General features: G+C 39.1%; 1 protein-coding gene across 1 annotated transcript; it reads left to right on the top strand.

Annotated features, from left to right (window-relative positions):
* The first annotated feature begins 656 nt into the window (after positions 1-656).
* On the top strand, positions 657-15,475 carry rel (REL proto-oncogene, NF-kB subunit). Its single transcript, XM_088305543.1, is given in 13 exon segments — positions 657-1,078; positions 2,763-2,936; positions 3,275-3,313; positions 4,998-5,137; positions 5,226-5,374; positions 6,435-6,526; positions 9,863-10,003; positions 10,838-10,942; positions 11,302-11,520; positions 11,611-11,676; positions 11,783-11,854; positions 13,378-14,216; positions 14,218-15,475. Coding segments are annotated over 12 exon segments (1,914 nt in total). The 5' UTR covers positions 657-1,078; positions 2,763-2,920; the 3' UTR covers positions 14,254-15,475.
* The last annotated feature ends 5,630 nt before the right edge of the window (positions 15,476-21,105 follow it).

Consider the following 21,105-nt stretch of genomic DNA (forward strand, 5'->3'; position numbering starts at 1 on the left):
CTGAAGCTTTATTCTATGCCTTTTCGATTGGCTTGTTTTCTTGAAAAAAACTTATTGACTGTTCCCTTTTATTTTACTGGAGCTGATTGAATAAAATAACCGATTGAATAAAATCTCAAACAAATTGTGATACAAGTATGTCATTTGGTATGAGTGTTAAAGGGGACCTTTTTCCCAATTTGGCCTGTGCTGCAAGGTTTTAAAAATTAAAAACAGTTTCCATCCCTCCATTGGCTGAGCCACTTCTCCTTATTGTAATATAAATATGAAAATTGGCTGGTCAAAAGTGCTATTGCGCTGAAAGAAATCCTGATGGAGGCCATTTTCAAGATGGCAGAATGCTTTTGCTAAGAATGTTTTTGAAAATAATATGTTGCGAGTAGGTCATACTTAAACTTTTCAGCACTGAAAATTAATAATTAACAAAAAATAAAGTCAATAAGGTGGCCATATTTTTATGACTACCAGTCCTAAAAAAATGCAATAATAATAAATAATTAATTAGTTTATTAATACCCCAAAAAAGGGGCTCCGGTTGAAAACGAACCGTCCAATCAAATTCGTTTACTTTCTGTGACGTATGTTTCGTGATCAACGTCAGTTCGGCGGCGGAAGACCACCCTCATAACATTCAAAATGGCGGGTGGGAGAGACGATAATTTGTTTCATTCAGGTTTAAACTCAGTTTTAAATTAACTGAAACAGATGGAGTCATTAAAACATCAGCAGTTGACGGCTCTGCAGGCATTTATTTAAAAAGAAAACTTGTTTTTACGTCACTTACGCTCTTGCTGATTGGCTCCTTCTGTCTGTTTGCCCAAGTTTGCCCCGTCTCAGTATCTTAGAATGAGTTGGTCAAAAAGAATCGTTCAAGGGATGTTCAACCCCGCCCCTAAAAAAATAAAAACGTTAAGAAAAATACTAACATCTGTTTTCATCATCAAACGTTGCAAGCGCCAATGCTAAAGTCAATGGGGGATCCTATTCAAATGCTAATGGCAATTAGCATAGACTTTGGGAGTGTTATTTATTCAAAAACGAATATTCGCACTCAAACGCGGTGGAATCAAATACACAGGTAAGATAACACTACTCAAAGGTACAAATTCTTCCCGATCTACGTAACACGACATTAATAGAGTTCACACGCAACTTCTGTTGCACACTGCCTCTAAGAGGCCAAAACGCGCAGGAACAGCCGGTATTCGTATTGTTTTTCAATTGGTATAATGGATGGATTTTAATGGATTTTAGTATATTCTTATTTTACGTTTTTATCTATTTATTTTGTTGATAGTGATTATATTATAGTTATTTATATTTATAGTTTAGTAAAAGTTCGGGTTTCAAAGATTCAAGGAATTTACCCCTCCTTAAAATTAAATTATACAATCATCCAATTACTTTTTTTTGGGGGGGGATGGGTCAAACCAACAGACATTTTCACTTGAAATGACAATGAATTCTATTCCTGAGGTCCCATGTTAGCCCAGTAAATCCTAAAACAATTGAAAGCAACACAAGATAAAATAAATATGATAAAGCAATAAGGGCAATGCCTCAATGCGTGCGAAGATGCAAGGCATCAAAGGTGTAGATGTGGTGGAATGAAAAAATCTTGAATTTCACATGGTAAGTAAAAGGTGATTTGTGATCAGGATTATGATTTTTTCCATAATCGTCCAGGCCTACCCTAAGGTACTCCTATTCCAAAAGGGACCTTAGACCGAAGTCTAAGGTGTATTTTTGGGTCTTAACCTCTCTACTGTAAATGGAATGATTTTTCAAGACACTGCCTGCGATTGCCTTGTGTGTCCACATGCATCTAATGCACATTAAACTGAGTTCTACATGTAAACCACGGCAGAAATTTATTTTCTTTTTAGGTTGTCTTTATAGGTTCAATCACGGCTCCAGGGATTTTTCTGTCCCGGTGCTAAAGAGATGCTTGACCAGTACATTGGAGGTTGAGCAAATAATTGCTTTTCATTTCATGACTTCATGACCAGACATTTTTCAATGGGGTGAGACAGCATCTTTCTTAATTGTGGCCTTAAGTGTAAATATCCGTGTGTCCATTTGCAAGTTCCTAAACCCCTTTGTAACTGGAAGGTCATTGTTTATCAGACTGACAAGGTTTCATACTACAAAATGTACACGTCGAGAACCTTGCTTAACATGCTCACAATGCAAGCAGTATCAAGTCTAAGTAAAAACCTAAGTTTCGCTGATCTTTATTTACTAGATAATGTCATTTGGTTTGCTGTTGCTTTTATTAAAAAATAATTATAAGTTTTTTTTTCTTTCTTTCTTTTTTTTTTTTTTTTACAGGATTTTGTTTTTAAAACATTGTAACTCAACTAGAACAGTACAAAATGTAAGCGCTAATCTGCTACTTTTTAAATTTTAACTTACGAAATATAAGGTTTAAGATGTTTATTTTCTTTCTTTAAATACAATTAACTGCTTAACATTTCATCCTACATCATACTGACTTTATGAACATGAAACTTAAGCCCCTATCCTTCCCCCTTTCTTTATGTGGCTTTCATAGGGATTCTTTTTAGATGTCCCTCAATTATGGACATTTGACATTTAATATGCGCACCAATATTATATAATAACATAGATAATAATGATATTAAAAATAATGCAAAGCTCACTGTATATCAGTCAAGCTGTTCTCAATATTCATGATTAAATTTTTTTCTCTCCGTCTCTGTCGGTGAAGCAGCAGTTTTGAACATGAACTTTCTTCGTAGTGTGTAAGATCTCTGGAGTGACTCACAAGCTCCTGATTGGCCCTTTCTAGCTGGGGATTTCCGTCCGGGCACTTCCTTCCCTGACTCCCACTATTCTAGTCTTCCGTCAAGCACTCTGAGCAAGTCAGAACCCTGTGACAAGTCAACAGTGTGTTTGCATGTGCATCATGGATGGTGAGTAGCAATCCTCTTTATTTTATTGTACAGAAACCATAGCATTAGAACACTGTAAGATGTGATGAATGAAAGATGACATTAGTAAAATGTTGTATGTGTATGGTGAATATGGCTGGCTCCAGAATGGCAACACTACAGAGCATACAATGTCTCTCTCAAATGATAATTTTGTTGTAATTTTTGTGTTTTATGAAACAATCACCTCGTCTTTGCACTGTGTCAGGAAATTGCTGAAGTGTCTTATTTTGCAACATACAGCCAACCCTTACGCGGTCCCATTCATCACAATAGTTTGACATCACATCTTTCTTTCCCGTGTGATTCTTTTCTCCCAGCTCTTTTGCCTTCCATGCTTGAGGACGACTCACACCTGAGTAAGTACAATTCAAGAGTCCCAGAACCGCGAAAAAAAGCAAGCTCCATCACAAAATGCATAGCAGTGTACTTTCAGTTCCCCATTTTGTTTTGAGGGAAAGAATCAAGTGACGTTTGTTTTGTTTCATAGATGCGTTTGTGAGCTTGTGGGACTCAAACTATGTTATTGAGGCTGACATTATCAGTCTGTGATGTGAGCATTACATTTTCCAATTTGGCAAATGGTACACCCCACAGTTAGGACAGAAATGCGACAGGGCTTGTTTTATACAGACACCTTTGTGTGTGCGTGCGTGTGTTTGTGTGTGTGGTGTATGACAGCGAGAGAGAGAGTGCATGAGTGTGAGAGTGTCTCAGTCTGGTTGGGGCACCTGTCAGTTCCGTCCACATCACATGAAACTTCCTGGTTCACTTGTAGTTCCTCTGACACAGGCACAATGGGGGGAGCGTTGTTCTATAAGAGGGGCTTAACTGGGGCTACACAGATGTCTGAGGGGGCTGGTGCCCCCCTAGCCTCAGTGTATCGCCATCTCTGGTGCATTTGCTCCCACTGATTATGAATTGTGGGTTTTTGTGTGACAAGAGCGATTTTAGACGCCACGCTAACATTGTATGAAAAATGAATGAAGGTTTATGTAAAAAAAAAACTAAAAACTATTTGGCATTTTTACATCGCCGCAAAACCGCAAATGACTATACACAACATGGCAGGCGCCGAGCGCTTCGCAAATAACAAAGTGGAAGCAGAGCCCCAAGAGTTGATGCTGAAAATAGGGAACTGTAACTCCACAGTTTGTTTTTAAAAAGTCAGACACTAACCAGAAAAGATTAATCTTTCAAACATGTTGCCAACAAGTTGTTACGAGCAGCTCCAACACATTTTTCTACCATTTCAAGACATCAAATGAAGAACTATACAGAGGCAGTGTGAAGTTGCAACAAAGCACGAGTGTTACACCAAAACCACAAAGTGATGAAGAGAAAAGCAGTTCATGGAACAGTGCGTACACTATTTACATGTTAGTTAGCGTGACAGTGTTGACCAACTTTTCCTACAATAAGACAAAACTTATATAACAAAAAAGCAACAAACTAGTTTAAAAGGTTTCTTTTCATGTCACAACAAGCTGACAAATTTGTGTTCCTAAATCTCAACTTCTGAAAGTCTTTATAATATTGGTTCAATGGAAGGCATACTTGAATGTTGCATGACACACTTTTATTATTAGTGTATTTATTTCAAATATTTGCACTTTATTGCATTCTTAATAATGCCAGATATTTTGAGTGGTATTTTTCCACTGGAAAATACATACAGACCTAATAATACTCACGTATTGGGATATACAATGTTATACATTGCGTAACACGCGTTTAAAACATGTTGAGGGATAAAAGAGTATAAAAAGTATGAGGTCTCTCTATATACACATTTTCCACTATTGTGTGTGTATCTAGAACAAACACTACGATACATTGTAAGTTGGTTCGGTTTGTTACACTGTTTAGAAAAGAATAATAACAAGTCATGGGTCAGTACTGCATTAACAAACAAATTCCTCATTGGTTACCGGTTTATAAGCCCGTCATAAGCGTACTGCTTGCATCGCCATCTTTTCATGATGTGTCTCTCTGTTTCTCTGGCTGTTGGCTGATTATTTGGACCATTTTCCCCCCCCCTAGTGAGCGAGCCAGCGATCCGCATATTTGAGCAACCCAGGATGCGAGGAATGCGCTTCCGGTACAAGTGTGAGGGTCGTTCGGCTGGCAGCATACCTGGCGAGAAAAGCACGGACAACAACAGGACTTACCCCAGTCTGCAGGTGACGACTGTGTTTATGTCCACTTACTGACTTTCTTTGCGCATGCCTGGAATAAATTTTCCAACCACTCACTCTTCTCCCTCCACAGATTCTGAATTACAGTGGCAAGGGCAAAGTGTGCGTTTATTTGGTGACAAAGAATGAGCCTTACAGGCCACATCCTCATGATCTGGTAGGCAAAGACTGCAAAGATGGCTACTACGAGGCCGAGTTTGGGCCGGATCGCAAAGTCATTGCGTGAGTTCCATGAGACTTCTACTAACATGCTAGCTGTGTCATTATCACCTCAGTCTCTTTTTTAATTAAGTATTGTCAAGCATCATAAATAAAACAACGTGCATGCTCGCAAACACACACACAAAAATGAAGCATGGCATCATGGGAATTCCCCGAGTGACATCACTGATACAGCCTGAATGCGTGGTAGAAAAGGAAAACTGAGGTTGTGTGTGTAGTCGAGCGTGTGTGAATGAGTCAGAATATTTCGCTGTGCCAAATTTGCAATTCTCTCCTGGACCTCGCCGTAGTAAACACACAGAATCTGTTTTGTTGTTTAAACAAGTCATTTTGACATACTGTAATATAATCAATTAAGGGGGCAGATACTGTTAGCAGCATTACACAAGGAGTGGCAGAAAGTATTAGAGGGTGTTATGGATATTTATTTCCATGCTTTCAGTCACTTTACATGAACAGAACAGACAGATTCATGATTGCAACTAAGGCTGTACCGATACAACATTTTTCACTTCCGGTCCCAAACCGATATTGCTGGCTAGGGTAATGTTTGAAACCGATGTCATCCGATATGATATCAACAGGAATGATACATGCTGTAACTGTTTTTTAGTGGAAATTGTTAGAATAGGTTTGATCAAATTATACTATTTAAACCAAATAAATATATTTAGTAAACCTATATTTAGTGTTTTAATAAATATGGTGACTCCTACACCGTCTTCTCTCGCTCATTTACAGGGGTGGTTGTTTTGATCACGTGGGCAATGCACGCTCGCTCTGGATACAAGACCCGGAGCAGATTTTCAAATGAACTGCTTGTCTATGAGTGCTAATATCAGCCAGTTTGGATGCAGTCCGATACTTTTTTTTTGGCTGATATCGGACCGCAATCTGGCACAAATATCGGATCGGGACATCCCTAATTGCAAAAAAACATTTTGGCTCTACGAATTAGGAAGCAACCTGCTAACTAATGGTTTGGCATATTGTTTGGAGCTTTGTGCCACGGTGTTCCTCTTTTGTTGTTGCACTCATGTCGCCTGTTGTTTTCCCTTAGTTTTCAGAATCTGGGTATCAGGTGTGTGAAGAAGCGAGAGGTCAAAGATGCCATTTTACAAAGGGTGAACAGAGGGATCAACCCCTTCAATGGTGAGTCCTCTGGCGTCTCAATATTGTCATTGTTATTTGAGGAAATCTTGAATAACAGAGTCATGTGAATTAACCAAAGGGATTATAAAAAGGGGGGCGGTGGGATATTAGTTTGTTTGCTTTTGTTCCCACTTTTTCAGTCTTCCTTTTCATTTATTTTGGCGCAATGTTAAAGCCCTGTTTTTCCCAACTACTTACCGTCAGGGTCTCAGGTGACCTGAAGCGTGTCCCAGCTGACTGCCAGTAATGCACTTGTAGATGAACAACCTTTCATATTCACATCCGAGTCCAAAATGAGCCTTACATGTATGTTTTTGGAAGGTGGGTGCAAGCCGGTGTCTCTCCAGTAAACCCACAGGAGCAAGGGCAGACCATGCAAACTCCTTATTGGTACCTACCTGACTTACATTCCAATTAGCTGTGTGCAGCTATCACAACATTCTAACAAGAATTCAGACAGCAGGGATTTTATAACACAAACCTCAGCAAAGACCAAACTTTGAATGAGCGGCGTAAACTGAAAATTACAATTCCTTCAGAAATTGAGCATGAATGCTTCAAAATGTTGCAGAGCAGAAACGCCAATAATCAATATTAACGGAGTAATATACTGCTTTGCGAGACACCACAACATGTCCTAATAATCTTGTATTATACAAATACAGTGCATTGAAATTAATGTATTGATTCCTTTGCTTGTTGTAAACACACAGGTCTAACTTTACAATATCGCTACGTATTCAACCTCAGTCATAGAAATCATGTGCTAGTGTTTTGGGTTGGGCGAGCTATTCTTATTTTTCCATCTGCGGCTAACGATTAGCTGGCGACTAGTCAACTGGATTAGGCTTTAGTTCACCAGCGACCTCTCAGAGGACAAGAAAATGGACGGAAAATTACCTACTAATTGCGTTTCATATGTTTTGCTGAGCCAAAAGTACAAAAAATGAAGTGAGACGTGGAGTACAACCATGGTTAATACATCGCAGTGTATCCTAATCCTTAATGGTGCCAAAATGCTCCAAAGGTTTGGAGACTTATTGTGATGTAATGGCATCTTGTTTTTCTTTTCACTGGGATCAAAGGGGCATTGTGTGACTGTTCATGTCTCAGCAATCATGCAACTATTGAAACGGCCATTAACAAATTAATAATTACATTCTATTTCAGATAGGCATCTGGTAAAAATGTTTTTCTTTTGGTGTTTTCTTTTGCTGTTATTATAATACCATGCAATTATGCTACTGTTGCATTATTTTTTCATGACTGACCTGTCTTTGCCCATTATCCTGTTGTTGTCACCGGTGCTGTGGTTGAAACATTTTCAAATGAACTTGACCCATTTCTTCTCACGTCACGCCAAAAATGTGATTGCAGATATCTAGTCAAATGCCATTTCCCCTCTCTTTCCATTTCACGCCTGTACAGACAGACAGTGGTGCTCTCGTGCAAACAAGCATTAGGCTACTTCCCCATTCTTGGTCACAGTTGCTCAACTGAGCACATGGAAAATGCCACGTGAGAGCTGGGAATGTAGGATTCATTAAAAGTGGGGGGAGGCGTGGACGCCGGGGTGCTTCCCCAGTTCTCAGAGTTGAAATTAAAAAGTGTTTTCTCCATCCAGCTGTAAAACTATGGGGAGATGAATGAGCCTCCTGCTTTACTATTTGCTTTGTTGAGAGAAATGGCTGAGCGTCTGACCTAATTCATAGGGCCTCTGATTTTTGTTATTTCAATGTTTTAATCCTCACCAGAAAAATAGCGCATACTCAGTAGCAGTACACAGGAAGGAAATGTCTTTGAAAATCCTCATTTCAATTTATTACTACATCAGCCAGTTGTCTCATTACTATACACACACACACACATGCACACGCACACACATATAGTGCTGTCGAGAGAGAGACTGATATATAGCTCTCTCTCTCATCTGCTCACTTCTGCTCCGAAACTTGACTTCTTCCTCCATCAGAGGGCATTACTTCCTCTCTCTTTTCATCCCAACAAACTCAAGAAAACTTTCCTAACAGATCCATGCTTGTCAACGCGAGAAAATGTCTAATAGCCGTAATTAAGCGTGTTATCCGTTCACAGATGATGCTCGTTTGGTATCACTTGATGACCAGCGTTTGCCAGACACTCGTTCAAATCATGCTTGCTTTGAATGTTGGCCTTTGGGGGCAGTTCAAGTTAATTTGCAATTTCGGTCAACATACTTTCAGACTAATAATATTGTATCGTAAGAAGTACATTGAAGAAATATGAATACATTATTTAAAATAGTGGAGTGCATTCGTTTAAGATTATACATGTGATAACTAATTACGCTCTATACAAAGTATTTATTTTCATCGTTATTCTTTCAAAATACGGTAGTCTACACTTCAGTTCCTCATATACTCCTTCCCTGTACAGCTGACTATTATAATGCATTAAACATGCATCGGCTAGGAGGATTTAGTGAAGTCGCTGTAATTGTTGTGCCTCTTACTGTTCACTGTACCCGCTCACACAGAAGCTTTATTCGTGGTATCAAAACTGTATTTGGGCATTAAAGTAAACATGCATATGAAAATCAGCAAAATACTGTGACCGGAATGATGCACACACACGCACACGCACACACACGCAAATCTATTCAACAATGATCCCATGTATTGGTGGGACGAAAGATGTCACCCATGCCTCAGGAGACAAGGCATGCTTGCATTCATCTTTGATCTTGCAAGCGCCGACAGCGGCCGGGGAAAATACCCAACATGCTCATTGCAATATTTATGCTCCTCAACACGTTCTAGATGAATGAGTTTCCATCTCGTGCATCGCAGCACCCCAGTCAAAGATTCACTTACACGCATTCCGGCCCCACTGCATTACTTTCACACACGTCACGAGCCATTTCGGGCACTCGGCTCTCAGTTATACACACAGAGGCACACGCACGCACACGCACACACGCTCACACTTCTTTCCACTCTGCTGTGACGTTGCTCAGCGTCACAGTGGCAACAAATTGTAGGTGGGGAGCTGAAAGCCTGTGTTTCAAAGCATTTGTTTGGGCATATCGCGGTATTGCCGCAAGCTGTGCGCAATGCCTACAATATTGAAATACTTGAGCCAAACTCTTTTAGCATGTTGTATGTACATTCTCAGGAATCATCTCTGCATTGTGTCAGTTGCCCCTTTTATTTGTTTTTTGTGACATCTACTCACTAATGAGCTTGTTATTTGTGGAAATGTGTTGACTGGCAGACATGTAATGTCAAAATATGCTTTGCAATAGTTCTTTTATGGTAACAATCATCTTGATGTATCTGTGTGTGTGTGTGACCACAGTGCCGCAGGAGCAGCTGCTGCAGACAGAAGAGTATGACCTGAACGTGGTCCGCTTGTGTATACAGGTTTTCTTGCAAGATGACAACAGTCACTACACTCGAGTACTCAACACTGTAGTCAGCAACCCCATCTATGACAACAGTAAGCGAAATTTTGGTTGATGTCTTTTATTTGTGTGTATGACGCTGGGCTCAAAATTGACTCAAGCAGAACATAATGAAAAAATAACAAATTCCTGACTCAACACGGCTATCACGGTGTCTGTAGTACCTGTACAGGTAATGTTTTAGGTAGCATTTATCATCCTTAACACTCATGCAAGTGTACAATTAACCATTGTTAATATTAAAATGTTAACTTTAATGACAAATAATGAAATGCATTCACGCTCATGTGAGTCACTTTGCAGACCCGCCTTAATCATGCAACATTTCATTTCATTGTTTTTATTTGACTGTTTAGTGTGTTTCTAAAAATATTTCTGCATAGAATATGTGAATGTACTAAATGCCTTTGGATCATTTTAGAAAGAAAAATAGCATCCCACTAATTTGGAACACAGCAACATAAGATTCAATCCTATGACGATACGTGTGGAGAAGTAGTTTAAGAACACGGCACTATTTATTGTCTGCAAGAATTATTACATTCGTGTCTATCAAAACCGTTGCAGGTGCTTCAGTCACTTGTGAACTAATTTAGTGTTTATCGTACACACACACACACACACATTGAGAAAGGGGAAGTTGTATACTGTACACACACTAACCCTCAAACAAGAGTGTTACCATAGAGTACTTCCTCTTCTGACAACAGACATGTGACTCAACTTGGTGAAGCTTCAACGTGAACGTTGCTGCTCAGTCAATATTGTGATTGTTTTCATCAAACTTATTGGCACACAAAAAGTGTTTACAACCTGGTATGCCACCTGCGATTTGACCCATTTGCTCGCCTGCCTGTTTAAAACGACAGGGGCACCAAACACTGCAGAGCTGAGGATCTGTCGTGTCAACAGCAACAGTGGTTCTGTTAAGGGAGGAGACGAGATCTTCCTGCTTTGTGATAAAGTGCAAAAAGGTACATCAGTGTGAAGTGTCGTCTTCGATTTGGTTCCTGTTTGGGTAGCTGCATTTACTACATTACATAAATAATACAAGACTAAATAATGTAAATTGCACTTGTGAGTGACTCATCTATGTAACACAGCATGGCGGAACAATTAGTCAGTATTTGGGTTGTTTTTTTCTCACAGAATACTTACTCTGATGTAATTATTTTGAGAACTACTTTTAAGTTTTACTTGAGTCATATTATTTAAAAAAAATAGGATTCTTATAATTTTAGCCGACTCTCCCAAACGCTGGTCTGAGAACTTGCCATTCATCTCTTTGCATACTAATTCCGTGCTGTCTTTCCATTGTCCGTCTTTCCTTTAGATGACATAGAAGTGCGTTTTTTCTCCTCTGATGGCTGGGAAGCCAAAGGCTCGTTTTCTCAAGCAGACGTTCATCGCCAAGTGGCCATCGTCTTTAAGACGCCGCCTTTCTACAACACTTCGATAACAGAGTCAGTCACTGTACACATGCAGCTACGCCGACCGTCAGATGTGGAAGTCAGCGAGCCCCTGGACTTCCGATATCTTCCTGATGACAAAGGTAAGCAGTATGCCTGGAAATCCTGCACGTGATGGTTGACGCCATTGACCTTTTGTGGTTATTTCTTTTTTTTTTTTTTTTTTTTCTTAGACCCATATGGCTATAATAAGAAAAAACGCAGTCGAGATAACTTAATGAAAATGTCAGGATTGTCAGGTAAGATTTGTCACTGAATGTAGTCAGTTAAACATTAGCCTATCATCATCAAGAGTGAGTACATAAATACATGAATGTGACAAAGATGCTTCTGCATTTTTTCTAGCTGTTCCGTTTTCTGGCCTGGCTATGAGCAGACAAAGGGCAGTGCCACAGAATATCAGGAATCACGTGCAAGGTACAGTAATTTCATATATATATATATATATATATATATACACACGCCTTAAAAGCTACGATGTCATAAGAAAAGTTCTTCTTGACAAATAGTGTCTGGAGTTTTCAATATTCTGTGATCTCCATGACCCTATTAACAAAATAAATTGGTGTAGCCAGTAGAAAACTCCGTGGTGAATCGTGGGAGTTTGAGTGCCTGAGTGAGTTATCCCTAGAGTGTATAGCTAATTGCCCCCAAGAAGGGTCTCGCAAGGCAAAATGGCCCTCGGTGACAGGTTGGCCAAAGTGTGTTTTGAAAGTTTCATCTGTACAGTATTTCATCTATCATCCATACTCGCATAGGATTACAAGGCATTGCCAGGTAATTATTTTGCAAAATAGACTAGGACCAAGATTAACCAGAATTACTCAATCACTATATTACCAGTACCCATTCTTATTCCAACAATTGTTTCCCGTTATGAAATAATTACAATTTCCAACAAGTATTTCCTGTTCTGAGCAGTTGCCTGTTCAAAATCCCCATTCCAACGAGTATTTAGATTTAATAAACTGGTAAAACTAGCAAGTGACAATGCAGGACAGCCGCATTTTACGGTCGCGTGATGGTGGCATAGTGATTCCTGGTTTACTTGGCAGTAATGCAATAGTGGTACATAACAAGACATCAAACATGCCTATGTGCCAAACAGCACGTTGAGTATTTGATCCAATTTAAATTTGATCGAATCAGGTGTGACAGTTGCCAGCTTGCACCGTGTGACAGAATGTTCAGTAAATCTCACTCCCTGACACCTTAACAACTGTCCTTGCTGGTGGGTTGGGAAACTGGGCTTTTTGCCATCTAGGCTCGTGCGATCAACTGTCAAGCGGCAGGGTGAGGTGTGGACCGAGGCCAGGTCTGGTCAGCACAGGATGACCACCTGTTTTACTGGAACTAATCTTGTATCAAGAAGACAAGAGTCCATAAAACTCTTGTCATAAACAATCTGAAATCTGATGTTTGTAATGTCAGTGAGCTGGCGGGCTGCCATGACTTTCCCACTGTACCTAACAATATAAGTATAGTAGTCTGCCAGAGCACGTGATTTTGCATGCGTTCAGTGTTTCTTGTATTACGTGCATTGGTACACCTGCAAATAACATACATCTTAACTTAATTAGCAGAGATGCTGATTATTCTAAATTTTGCCAATCGCTGAGGACGTGTTTTGTGGTCAAAGTTGGTTGTTACTAATTTTCTTTTGATCAATCAATTAGAGGATGAAAAATGCCAACATCAAAAAGGGTCATTGCTAATGTAGTTTCAATTACATTCGCCAGCCCTGCTGACTCAAAAGATTCTTAGATTTACATGACTGTGCATAGAAGATAAAATCTAACTGAACAAAAAGTCAAGGCGATCATTAAAGTTACACTGATTTTTTTCTGTGATTAGAATTCAAAAACTATAATACAACAACACATCCATATAATCTTAATTCTCTAGTGGGGTGTACTAAAAGTCACTTTTATGTTTTCCAGACCTCAACATGTACCCGAGGCAGCAGCCACCTCCAATGCAACAGCAACCTGTGTTCAACCAACCGTACCATACAAATGTTCCAGTCAGCCATTCTTGGACAAACCCCAACCCAGTACTTTCGATGGATACATCCTCCGTCAATCCTTCTAATGTTATGAGCAACCCGCCCCAGCCTAAGAGCAGTCGGCCACAGCATCAAAACCATGCTTCTGGTTTCCCCTGTGAAAGCAATGTCCTCCCTGAACTCTCCATGAGGGACTTGCAGTGCTTGGACGCAGTTCCTCAAGTTCCTGTGATGAGCCAGCCTGAGTCCCATGCGCTCTTCCATTCACAGCAACATAGGGCGAGACCTGCCTTCAATAACCGGGTCCAGAACCACATTGGGAGCCAGAACCAGGGCTTCCAAAATGCGTGGAACAATTTTAGTGCTCTCAATCCATTTCAGAACACTTTTGAGAGCACTGTTCCTGGTTCGGACAAGAGTGCTCAGGGGCTCGGAGCTTTCCCGCTCCTGGAGGGGATGGAAAGGAATGAATTTCTGAAGGGCCTAGTAGGAAGAGAATCTCAGGCTGGGTTCCAACTGAAACAAGAGTCTCCCATCTCAGTCAAAGAAGAATCAAACATGTCTGTGATAGCATTTCCGAGTGAACCCCACACTAACACGTACACCAACCTTCTTCCGCGTTCTGTGAGCGACGGCACCAACATGAATGTCTCAAGGCAAGATGGTGGAAGAAAACCGCAACTTGCGCACCCTAATTTTAAAGAGCATTACTCTACGAACCACATGACTTCTCAGAGTCACTTTTCAACTTTGGACGAATGGATAAGAGCCGAGACAAGTCATTCCTCAAAACAGTGACCACAAGGAATGACATCACCATTAGGTGATCAGATCCAAAGAATTTGTCTCATGTCGCATTTAGCACTGACTCCCTCACAACTGAAACGGAAACTATTCCTGGCATGCTAACTGGGCCTTTGCTCTGGCAGTGAGTGTGTAGGGGGTTACATCAGTGGGTGAGCACAATAATCGGTAAAGTACTTCAGCACCCTTTACCAATCTCTGTTTTTCTTCTGTTACGTAGAATTTCAGTCAGATTTCTTACACGTAAACCAGAACAACTCATGAGCTTGTGATGAAGAGTATGAAAGTTAGAGGAGATGATTTAAGTGGGTTAGTGGTACACTCGCCTGGCTTTGGTAGAGGCAGCGTGGTTTCACTTCCCACTCAGTGACAGTGTGAATGTAAGTTTCAGTGACAGTGTGTCTCTATTTGTGTCCCGGATGTAGGTTGTCGCTTGCCCAAAGTGAACTGGGATAGGCTCCAGCTCGAATGGCTATACAGATGTGCTTTGCCCTTTCAACCCCCTTGTGATGTTTCATTGCTTGCTGCAGTGAATCAAGTGCAAATGTATCATTATTGTTTAATTGTCGGGGAAAAGGTGGGGGATTTTCAAGTTCTTTTAAATTGCTTTGCAAAGGACTGTCTCATATTGTGCATGTGCATTTAGATTTATGTCCATTGTTTTCTGTCGAACAGCATTTGTTGTCATTGTAGCCATAATTCAGTACTTGCTGAATGGCTCATGAATTGACAAGGTACTCAATTTTCCATTGCGGAAGTTGGAGGAAGCATGCAAAGTTGTGACTTTCCTCAGTAATGACTACGTCACACCAGTGATCACGTGTTATTTTCAGAGAGCCAAACAGATGTTTGACTCATAAACATGTGAATATTATGTTTTTATTCATTCAATTGAGGCTTCTTAGATTTTTTTTTTTTTTTTGATAGAGACATTGCGAATTAAGGACAAACACTTGCTCTGATGCAGAGCTGCCTTGCCATTTGTAGCCTCGCTCATTATGTTTTAATACTGTAGGTCCTTGAGAATTGTTGATTATGATATTTTCGGGGCGTTGTTTGGAGGATTTTGCAGCAGGATCAAATTTTAATAAACAATGCTATTCAAGATCTGTTGTCACTTACTAACTTTAGATTTTTTATTTAATTTTTTTTGTAACTACAACTGCTACCACACGTCAAATTTGAATCAGAGACGACTTTGTGTATTTTTGAGAGTGATTATGAATATTCCTTATACTGTCTCTATTGTGTGTAAAAAAAAAAAAAAAGTGTTTCAAATGTACTCCCTTTCTGACCCACCTAACTTTAAAAAAGAAATGATTATGTCCACCCCGCAACTAATAGACCTCCTGACGTTGCGTGACTGATTCTCGTGTGGCAGAATAGTAGCAGCAGTTGGCGATGGATTTACAATTGGGAGCAGTGATCAAAACTGCGTTAAAAACCAATGCAAGTGTTTATTTTTCATTGCTCTAGCACAGTGCTTTTTCCTAATTTTACACATCAAACTTCACTGTTTTCTACGTTTAAAAAAAACTGAGAATTGGGAAATATTTAAAATATATTAAGTATTTATTTTTGTAATTATGGTTACTTTCCTAGAATTCATAGTGTAAAGTGTGAATTGTGTATGCAGTAGGTTTTGGTTCCATTTTAAAATACACTTAACATTTACAGCAAAACATTTTAAGCACAGTATCGCCTTCAGTTTAAGGTCTAGTATCATTTATGAACTTGTCAGGTACATGCTGCAAAGTTGAATGTACTATCATCATTTTTGTCATTATTTGTAGTTTTATTTTTGTATATATCTTAAAGAATTTAGGCTGTAAGCTAATGATGGTTGTATAAGAGCAGCTGCTTGCAAGTACGATATGCTGCAATTGATCCAATTAGTTGAGTAATTGCAACTGCCATCGGTGACTAGTCGACTAGCAAACATAATCGTTAATGGCAGCCATAGGTCAGAGGTTTTATTGCGGGAACGGGTATGCGGGAACGCCATCTTGAGTACGTCTCTCCTCGCTTGCTCTAAACGTGTCATGTATGAAAACTAAATGTTTCCTCATATACGAAAACTGCAATTACCAGGTTATCGTCACCAAAACGTATGTTGTTTTTTTATGTCTCAACTTACAGTATGTGCACATCAACCTCTGAAATTATTAGAACGGTCCCCCCAATATTACCGATTTTATCTATACATAGAGGCGCTCACTACAAGAGCTTATGTCGCTTACTAAGGATAACGCTTTGTTCATAAGAAACAAACTACTGGGGCTATCTACGAGCTCATTTGAATAGAAGTACCTGTGCTTTAAACCAATCTGTGGTCGCATTTTTTACTTTTTAGACCTGGATTTCCACTCTGGTGTCTGAATGTTTTGTTTCTGAATCCATACTGTGCTCCCCATACAAGAGCTCAGTCTGGAATTGTTTTTCACCACCCCTCTACCTTTCTGTTTTTCTTTTTGCGAAAACGGGGCGCTGTAAAAGGTGACCCAGCAGACTCCCATTATGAATCCCCTTGGTGGTCATTGTTGATCTATATCTCTTTGATTTGTTGTGTCGGTTGCATTTTGTTGTGTTCTTAAAACATACAATTCCCCAACTGAAAACTAAACTAAACTGTAATTTGGACGCACAGGGCTGGCACAAGCTTTAAATATTATATTGACTCATTGAGTATCTTTAATTGTTAAGAGACTCCTCATCTTGGGTACAACGTAAAGGGTAAGTCAACCTGAAACATTTCTTAATGAAAAACATTTGTCGAAACAATAGCGTAAAGGTTAACTGTGTTTGTGGAGTATGAGTTAATCAGTAAAATCCAGCCATTTTTAGAAAACAGGTGAGCCGTGATTGGTCGTTAGCTGTGTCCTGGGCAACTGTGATTGGTCGTTAGCTGTGTCCTGGGCAACTGTGATGTCATTTTCAGTCGACAAAAGTGACAAAATGGCCGCCACCTGAGATGGCTCAAAAGATGATTTTGCTGTTTGACTCAGATTCCACGAACGCAATGTTAATGCCATGGTTAAACTAGTTGAAGGTGCTCAGATCATATTATTACAAATAATCTTTTTGGATTGACGTCCTTTTAAGCCGTCATTCATATTGTACAGATGCAAATCTTTCATCAACTCATACCTTAGGCAATGACAAATGCATTTTGCTGAAGAGCTCAGTATGTGCTGAGCTTTTCATCATGAGATTTTTTTAATTCAGTAATACTCAATAGTTTTCTTTTCAAATGTACAGCAAAGCACACATGTAAAAATTAAATTTCATTGTATTGTATTAACAAATAAAGGTTCATACAATGAACTCTAATGAACTACTCTCTCAAACGCAGAACAAATACATTATAAACAAACTATCCATACATTACATTTGAGTCTGCAAAAACTTGCGTGTGTTTGAAATGTGAGAGGACACCGGTGAACCAAAAGAAAACCATTGCGAGCATGGAGAAAACTTGCAAAATCAACACTGACCTGAAACAAGATCCGAATACTGAGCATTAAAATATTGAGGCAGACATGCTGACTATGTGCTAATCAGCATGCAAGAAAGTACAGTATACGTTTCAGGTCGAGAAAATATTAGAGAACATGTAAAAATATTGTTCATAATGATATCCACGACTGATGAACAATTGTTTGAATGTTAATTAACACCATAATGATGTGGCGTTTGTTTGCTATAATTAGCCGTAAAAATGACATTTAATATGCAGGATTCTAAATTAACACCCTCCATCCTGTCATTGACGGGTGTTTGATAAAAACTTACCAACCAGTTTGGCCGGTGATGCGCAAGACATTGGCTCAGTCAGGTATATTTGGGTTGGGTGTTGTGTCTTAAGAATTGGATTCTATTCGATTCGATTCTATTCTCCCAAAATTGTTGGCAATTTAACGAAGTGTGCACAAGCATGCGCCACTGTAAGACTGGCTCGCTTACCTTTCTTCGTCGCCTCAGTGCAAAACTTACAGTAAGAAAAAGAAGGTGCTATGTCTGACGAGCTTGCTGCTCCCTCCTGCTCTGAACCAAAGTCAATAAAATACGAATAATACCAACATTGAGGCGTTGAACAACTGAACGCAGGGTCAACCCAAATGCAAAATATCATATATAACATATATATATATATATATATATATATATATATACAGAGGGAGCATGTGTCCACAATAGGCACATTGTAAACACACACTGCACTTGCTGCTATTCTGAAATGGGATACAAAATAACTCTGCTTTGGTCGTCTACACGGCAGGTGAGCCGAGAGGGAACTTAGTGTAGTAGTGCAGGAGTGGGAAAAACATTTTCATTGGTGGGCCACAATGGGTTCCAAAATTTGACAGCGGTGCCGGACCAGGAGCAGCTGAATGGAGTGTTTTGGTCACCTCACCTCGTCTGAGAAAAAAATACATTTAATTTCAAATGAAAGTGAACAAAAGCATTGCATCAATATATATGTCATTGACACACCAGAGTATTTAGAAAATAAAACATTAACAAGGTTTATTCATTTAATTTTTTTCAAGTTCGGCGGGCCGGATTAAAACGTTTAATGGGCCTCCTGTGGCCCCCGGGCCGTAGTTTGCCCGGTGTAGTGTATATCATTTACACCCGCACGACTTTATTTTTTTTAAAAATTAAAAAATAAAGCTCTCTAGTGAAAGTGGTAGTGGGAAAATCAATAACTTATAATTCAAGTTCATCAATTTGATATTCATACTGCTCAGATATAACCCTGTAAAAAATTTGTAGTTAAGGTAATAAAAAAGTGAAACGTTAATAGGAATAAAGATGTTGACAATTCATCAGTGTAGGTAACAATATATGAAGTTATAATATATTTATTTTTTTTACTGCATACTGTTTCATTGAAAAAATTAACAGCGGAGTGATAAAGCAAAACAAAGGATTTTCAAGATTTTGGTATGGCCGGTGGCCCAATCAAATGATGACTGATTAGTAAAAAAGAAGGAAGTGAGAGATAAGAACAACTTTTTTCTGCCTTGCCACTCAGTGTACAAGGTAGCTACCATTGTTGAAAGCGGGCAAATGGCAAGGGCCGTGTCAAATGTTACTTTAGTCTGTGCTGTGAGCCGCTAAAAATCAACGGCTAAACTGAATTGCTTGCAATCGGACTTGAAACAAGAAACCAGAATCAAAAACCGGAATTGTTGAAATTCCAACGATGCCCAACCCTACTCTACACTATGTTTTGTTCTTGGTCATTTGTACCCCCGGCAGTGACTCCTATCCAATAAATACTACGACGCATTGCTAAAAACAGCAGAGCTAAATTTAGGAAAAAAAAACAAACGAACAAAAAAAACTGTGATTGGCTGCTAACTTCAGATATTCACCAGCTACAGTGGCTGGTGCTCGCGACAGAAAATGCTGCTCACTTGATTATCTAACAGTAATTTGTGAGCAGTTTATGTTGTCATGTCCCACTGGCCTACTTTTTATATAATGCAACAGGTTTGGGATTTTTTAACTATGTCACTGGTGTTGTCAACAAAGATGGATGCTAAAACTGGTTCTGCAATCAATCGTCAAGTCTCCTACAAAAAGACTGTCGTCAGATATCAAATCTTCGTTTCTTCTGGAACAATTTCAGTGAGTGTTTTCGCAACGCATGCATGCACATATGCACGTGGTCTTCTATATGTGACTGTAAAGAAAGTTTGTCTCTGCATCTTGCTCATTGCTACATAACCTCATATCATGTTGTTATGAACGTCATTGTGGAAAACACACGCTGGACCAGTTGGGCCACCCGTTTCCAGTCCAGCCTGCCACATCTGGCTCTGGCTCCTCAGCTTTTCCTTTCCTGGTTCCTGTCTGCCTTTTCTACCTGACATAGAAGCCTACAATCACTTGCACCTTGCCAACACAATGCACTGTACTCCAATGAGGTTATCAATTCTAAATATGCGGTAGTTATTATAGGGTAGCTCTGTGATAGTTTTTTTTTTCAAGCACAGCATTGGCAGATCTGTTTGCCCTAATGAAATTAAATCTTTTTAACAGGGCTGTCAAAATGTTCATTCTGGAGATTATTATTTTTTTTTTTTTTAACTCAGTTTGATTTACTGCAAAAATAATTGACATACTTTGCAAAGCCAAATTCAAATAACACACCACATATAAGCAGTACATCTTTGGCACATCATCTCAGAACGAAACACCGATATTAATTCAACTAAATATCTGTTCCAGGCATCACAAAATTAGTAGTTGAAAAATGTGATTAATCGCAATTAATCATGAACAACTTTTATTTAATTAATTAGATAAAAATTGTAATCACTTGACAGCACAAATTTTTAATTGCACTTTTTATATACGGTATGTATCCTGACGTGATTTCGCGTGTGGCAAAGTATTAACAAAATTGGTAACGAGTTTTCAAAAATATGTCAGATGCAAATTCAAAAGAAAATGTTGAAGTCAGATTTACAAAGTTCCCCTTTGAACAAACATCTTGTAAATTAAAAAAAAGGATGTATGAGCATAAGAAGACAAAGATAAAAAAGTCATTTTGGTTGAAAACTGCTTTGTCAAGACAGTTTTCGTTTTTTTTCTGTGTGTTACATTGCAAATATAATCACACTTGTGTTATTTTGTTTAGAATTTTCTTTCATGTGTCTTTATGTACAACAAAGCCATCCAATTGTACATATAACAAATATTTTGAAAGTTTGGTGTAAACCGTTTATGCAACAATCAGATCCTCAGCTCAACAAGTCAGTGCCAAAGTATAAATGTCATTCTGTTATGATTTAATTATTTGCAATCCAACTGATGGAAAAATGCCCAGTCCACAAACTGTCAATTT

The sequence above is a fragment of the Idiotropiscis lumnitzeri genome, chromosome 9 (genome assembly GCF_059441095.1).
Source record: "Idiotropiscis lumnitzeri isolate Australia: NSW breed Sydney's pygmy pipehorse chromosome 9, RoL_Ilum_1.0, whole genome shotgun sequence".
Lineage (NCBI taxonomy): Eukaryota > Metazoa > Chordata > Actinopteri > Syngnathiformes > Syngnathidae > Idiotropiscis > Idiotropiscis lumnitzeri.